Raw genomic sequence first — 6,113 nt, forward strand, 5'->3', positions numbered from 1 at the left:
AAAGAAGCAAAATAGAAAAGAAGCAAAGCATGTCAGCCCTAATGAGAATTTTCCAATTGAGTGGTATGTTCTCCCCCCACGTCTTTTGTGTTCTAATAAACAAAAGAAAAAAGAAGTAAAACATGTAGATCCATTTACTTGAGCAATGTATAACTATAGGGTAGAGTAAATAAAGAAAAATGATAAGCAAGAATGCAGAGTGCGAGCTTGAGATCGACGAGCTCGAGGTTCGCCTAGCAACGGCCGATGACTAGCCAAGAAAGAAGAAGATAGGAAACAAAGAAAAGAAAAAGAAAAGAAATAGAAAAGAAAAAGGAAATTAAAAATAATTTGAATTAAAAAAGAAAAGGAAAATTAAAAATAATTCGAATAAACAAAGAAAAGAAGAAGAAGAAATGGGAGGAGGAAGTGAGGATTTGTAGAAGTATGAGATAAGAGAGATTAAATGAGGAAAATGTTTCCCACTTTTCAAAAATAAAAACATTTTCCTCAAGGAATTCATTTTCCGTGAAACGAATGCCAAAAAATCCGGAAAACGTTTCTTCGAAAATTATTTTCCGCGAAACGAACGAAACCTAAGTGAGAGCATGTAGACCATTGACCCCTATCGGCCTTTCTCGGAAAATGAACAACGAAAAAAAAAAAATTGAAAAATTCTAAAAATTCTAAAAAAAACCTAAATTTTTTTTTTGTACAATTGTCCACGTTAATGCCAACTAACATGCCACATAAAACGATTGGCATCCACGTCCATAATTTCTGACCAAAATTAATCGTAAAAACTACATTAAAAAATTGTCAAAAGATTTAGAACTAAATTAATTAAATTGAAAATTTAGGATTGAATTGTTTGCCATATAATTAATTTAGGACTTTTGGACAAAATTCATGGCAAACTATGATGTATGGATCCATGGATTGAGTCAGTGGATCTTCGAACACACTAAAGTTTTAACTAGTATCTCTATAAAGACTCGGATACTCATTTACATTTAGAGGCCGGACTCGAGTTATAATCAGATGAACTGTCATTGAAGCCAAAAAGGCCATTATCTAACTCGATCTCAAGCAAGAAGAAAGGAGGTCGGGTGTTCGAACTTTAGATCTCAATGTGGAGGAAGACATGCAAAGGTGTCCCGAGCATTAGACTGTCCATCTTACGTAGACATGAAACAAAGTTTTGTTTTCCGAATAAAAGGAAGAATGATTATCACCATCGTTATCATAAAGACTAAATGTATCGATGCCGAAATTAGACAATTCGACAGGAAATTATTTCCTCGTGAGATAAAGGTCACACCAAGACAGAACGCGCTTCACATCTATCCAAGGAATTGCTAGTCCGTTCATGGTGTGGAGGAGAGTATATTCTTTTTCTTCTCCCCCAAGGAATGACATTCAATTGACTTTGCTAATGAGGCCTACTTTCACTCCCACATCTCTTGGGGGTACATGCTTACTATCATGACCGTATTTCCTCCTCGTTATATATTAAAATGTTTAAAAACCAGTGCAACAAGAAAAATATTGTTCAAGGCGTCACTTACTTGTTACAGGAAACATAGAAAGAAGAACGCAGCACCCATAAACTCCTTCGAGTCTGTGCCCCCCATTAATCAAACCCGACCTCATTCAGTTCCATCTTTTGGAACTTCGTCGGATCATCAATAGAATTTAACAAGAAGTGTATGCTAGCAGAGTGGCGAGGCTTGCATCCTCAAACACACACTTCGTAGGATCATCAGTAAAATTTAACAAGAAATGTATGCTAGCAGAGTGGCGAGGCTTGCATCCTCACACACACACATCCCTTTAGAGCTGAAAATGTTTAGATATAGAGTGGGGCATTTTTCCAAGTAACTATACTCAACGACACTAAGCCACACTGAGAACCTGAGTGCCGACAGAGTAAAATGCCACACACCTCTTCTCAGTAGAGACTAACCTGTGATCCATCCTCCAGATTCAGCTGCGTTGTTATCTTCTTCCTCCTGTTATATTAAATACTGTCCAAAAGCATGGCCCTTTCTGCGCACAATAGCAATGCCAAGATGCTGTAAATAGAAACAAAAATGATATCTACATAACTATCCATCATCTTTCAATAGTGGGATAGAGGCACAAACTAAAAGGACTCAAAAGTTCCTTTTAACAGCTAAAAATTGCCCAAAGTTTGTAAACCACAATCCTTCCCATGATTTTCCATTTCATCTTAGGAGGTGCAAAAACTCCAGACCATTCCGCGTTGGTCCTAAGCTAGTAAACATAAGGGCAAAGTAGGTCCCCACTGTGTCCAATGTCAAAGAATATCCATGAAATGGTGCTGTTTGTGCTCAAAATACTACCTAGTCACGTTGAGTGTATTGCCTGTCAATACATGTCTATCAAGTATTAACTGTCAACCTCAGCCTATTTTGATTCTCTATTCTCTAGGTTTGATACAGTATACCCTGGAGCCAATATGCTCCACTTCTAGTCCAGCATCCTCACAACCATTAAAGAAGAGAGACTCATCTTCTTTTCCAATTCTGCGTCGCCAACTCATAAGAAATGCTGGCTGTGGAATCCCAACATAAGATCCTGCTGGAAAAAAATGCAGAAGAACCAGTGAAAAAAAATGACACCCCAGCTAAAACCAGAAGAGGCATGTGCATAATTACCTTTCTGACTGGTCTCCATGACATCAGCCCTGTCAGCTCTTGGCTTATAATTTTTCAGGAGAAAGCAGAGAGTCGTTATCAGTTTCTGGTACTGCTTCACATCTTCAGAGAATCATAAAAAGTAAATAGGTTGAACATGTAGTATTGAATAATGTGCAGGAAAATGCTCATAATTCACTATTGATAATAAAAACATTTTCCCTAGAATAATTATCCCAAGAGATAAAACAACAGTGAATTAGGAAGATATACTCTGATTGCTGGTTTTTTAGAATCAAAAGAATTTAAAGCCAAAAATTGCAGATGTAAAGACAATGTTCCTCCATGAATTAGGGGAAAAAAAAGAGAAAAAGATACAGACAAAATCTTCTAGTCAGATATAAGGGAGAGGATAGTTCGCAATCACAAAGTGAGTTGGTATTTCATAAGCCAAGAGAACCTTTCATTGTCACATATATGCTAAACACGAAACTACAGTGTTACAGGAAGGAGAAGTACGCCAGAGAATGAAGTTTTAAGTTCCTCTCAAATTTATGGAAAACAAGGGAAAGAGAAGCCATGATGAGCAGGGCTGCAGGTGTCAATGCCAAAAGGGCATGGCAGTGGCTTATCAAACGGAATTCCCCAAGATGACATATAATTGGAATGCTACATTTCCAGATTGGCTGTACCATCTTAGGAAGTTCCTATCATGCATTTGGACAGTTTGAACCAACCCTAAAGTCAAGTATCAAAATACACGATGATCATTCAACTGCAAAAAACAACTTAGAACTCAAGCCTGCTTTGCAAAATGTTGCCACATCTGCTAGCTCCCATCAATTATAAAAATAAGAACCCTTACTCTTTGCGGTGGTTTCTCCATACTCTTTGCCCCTTAACCTTGATAGCTACATCATGTCTTCATTTGGCATATATATTCAACATTATGACAACCACAGAGCCACTACCTAATGAAAGACAGCTTAGAAACTTACATAACAAAATGTCACTAGCAATGACCAGGTCCCAATGTGGTTCACCAACAGGAAAGGTGTCTCCCCATGAATCTGAAATGTAAAGCATATTCATCATCCTCAATGAAACAATGGAAACCGATAAAAAAAAGATGCATCACATCTAAGGAGTATCAGCATTGCGAGCCTAAAAGAAGCTTCCATACAATTTTTTCAAGAGAGAAGAGGATGAGTATGGCAGGGAGCCAAATCCATCTCCTTTACAGAAAGCTATGATGATCAAAGTACGCAACCAAAGAACTCACTAACAGATATAAATTTTCCTGAACTTACAGAATGGGGGCATTCATGCATAAATAATTTAATTTGCACGAAGAAACTGGCTACCCAGAACAATCATTATCTGTCAGAATATGCCAGGTTATAACTTCCTCTGAAGGCTGGTTAACAGCCATTAAGATAAACGTAGAAATTTTGTTGAGGGTTCGATAGGGGACACTCACGTTTTATATGAGGAAGGACAGGTGTAATTCCGTTAATCTTGCAGTTATGCGCTATATTCTCTTCAATCTCCAGATCATCATAGTCTGATGTGGTGATGTCAAGACTAAAAGATTTTTGCAGAAAGATGGCCAGAGCTCCAGTTCCACTGCCATTGAGTCGCTAAATTAAGATCTAAAACCAAAGCTCCTTGTGTTGGAGTATGTATGAAGATGTAAAGTACCAAAAGCAGCTGTATCATTTGCAGGTACAAAATCAAAGGATACTAAACCAACAGCTCAGGACACTGCCCGGATACTTGAGAAAATTATTTCTTGAAAATAATGAAGGAACTCAGAACTTTAGGGAATTAGAAGCACCAATTATCACCAATTTTGTTACATGAAGATTTAATGCTCAGAGACTCGCTCATTATGGCAACCACATAGTCTAGACAACAAGACAATCAATATGCACCTGCCGAGCTCAATGATGTGCCGTCCTTCTATCCATGTCCGGTGCTGAACTAACCATTCAGCAAATGCGAATGTCCCTGGCCATAAAAGATTAGCATTCAGCTGGTGGAACGAAAACTCCCGGATGACCAAATCCTGCACAAGCAATGCACATGAGGAACTGCTCAAGACTGTAAAACCCTCGCAAGCTGCAGAAAAGAGCGCTCTAACAAAAACAAGAACAAGGAGCATAGAGTCCACAAAAAGTTGGCACCAATTGCAATAAGAAAAATTTGCATCAGACAAACTGTCTTGAGAACCGTTATGCCCATTGTTCAGAAACCTTCATATCTTCCCAATCCCAACGAGTTATTCCATATACCGACTACAACCCCCAGACCCATCACCAATGGCAATAAGAAACTTCTGCATCAGAGAAATTGCCTCGAGAACCAGTTTGCCCATCATTCAGAAACCTTCATATTTTCCCAATCCCAAAGAATTGTTCAACATATCAACCACAACCACCATATCTCTGTTCCTATCCACAAACCGGCACAATGAGGCAGTCCGGCACCAATCGGACCGTTCTTGCTAATGCTTATCTCTATCCCCCGCAAATATAAAACCCACAAAAATTATAATCCCGTCGAGCAATCGTGCCCCCGAGCAAGAGCTGACGGACCCAACTTTCACTCAGATTCATACATGAGAGGTCAAAAACTGTCAAAACACCAGAAGGGCGATCAAGAACGAAAGGTACGACCATTCCAGGAAACCGGTGCGTCCTCTCCGCGTAGCTCTGCGGAGTCTCGGACTCGGACTCATGCTGTTCCTCTGCGACACGAATTGTGCAGCTTGTCAATCGATGATGATGATGCTGAACCAGAGAAGCCCAGAGAGAGAGAGAGAGAGAGAGAGAGAGAGAGAGAGAGAGAGAACCAGAGGAAGAGTCGTCAGGGTCGGCGAAGAGAGAAGACGGCGAGAAGAGAGCTATGTCCATCCTCAGGGGAGCTGGGGGGGCTTTGCACGACCAAATCTCGCCTCGGACGAGCAGCGGCAGGAGGAGTTGGAATGTCTTATAAATTACAATCGCATACTTTTAACTTCATTATACTTACATTATTCTTCATATTTGAGATATCAATTGAATTTTAAGCGTGCTAACTATACTTATATACTTACAATATCATCATGTTTAATTTGTCATCCGCGTGGAAGCCATAATTCTCATCCAAAGTTACCATTAGCTATAGATTGTAGGGTAATCATGAAATAAAATCGGTCACTTCTTGGATTGACCCTAACCGGTCCAAGTCAGCAGATTCAGTTTAAGAGTCGGTTCTAGGATTACCATGATCAGTCAAACTAACAACCAACCTTGATGGGGGTGGATGGAATAAGTCTAATGATTATGGTGAGATATTTACAACTTTATCATACTTATATAGTTTTTCTGAGTATTTATAGACATGAGATATCAATTGAAGTTCTAAGTATACCAACTAAACTTATATGCTTATGACTTCATTATGTTTAATTTGCTGTCAGCATGACAGCCA

The 6,113-nt window shown here is 39.1% G+C and overlaps 1 protein-coding gene across 2 annotated transcripts; it reads right to left on the minus strand.

Moving 5' to 3' along the window:
* Positions 1 to 2,041: 2,041 nt before the first annotated feature.
* Positions 2,042 to 5,629, minus strand: LOC104433146 (protein N-terminal and lysine N-methyltransferase EFM7). 2 transcript variants are annotated; one of them, XM_010045803.3, is made up of 7 exons: positions 5,494 to 5,629; positions 5,318 to 5,388; positions 4,574 to 4,707; positions 4,120 to 4,265; positions 3,638 to 3,709; positions 2,661 to 2,762; positions 2,042 to 2,580 (listed from the first exon to the last, which is right to left on the minus strand). In XM_010045803.3, exons 1-7 carry the CDS (start codon positions 5,552 to 5,554, stop codon positions 2,423 to 2,425), a joined length of 744 nt encoding a protein of 247 aa, XP_010044105.2. In that variant the 5' UTR covers positions 5,555 to 5,629; the 3' UTR covers positions 2,042 to 2,422. The 2 variants fall into 2 exon arrangements, with proteins under 2 accessions (XP_010044105.2, XP_010044103.2); XM_010045801.3 differs by having other exon boundaries at positions 2,042 to 2,583.
* Between the last annotated feature and the right edge of the window lie 484 nt (positions 5,630 to 6,113).

The sequence above is a fragment of the Eucalyptus grandis genome, chromosome 1, assembly GCF_016545825.1.
Source record: "Eucalyptus grandis isolate ANBG69807.140 chromosome 1, ASM1654582v1, whole genome shotgun sequence".
Classification (NCBI taxonomy): Eukaryota; Viridiplantae; Streptophyta; class Magnoliopsida; order Myrtales; family Myrtaceae; genus Eucalyptus; species Eucalyptus grandis.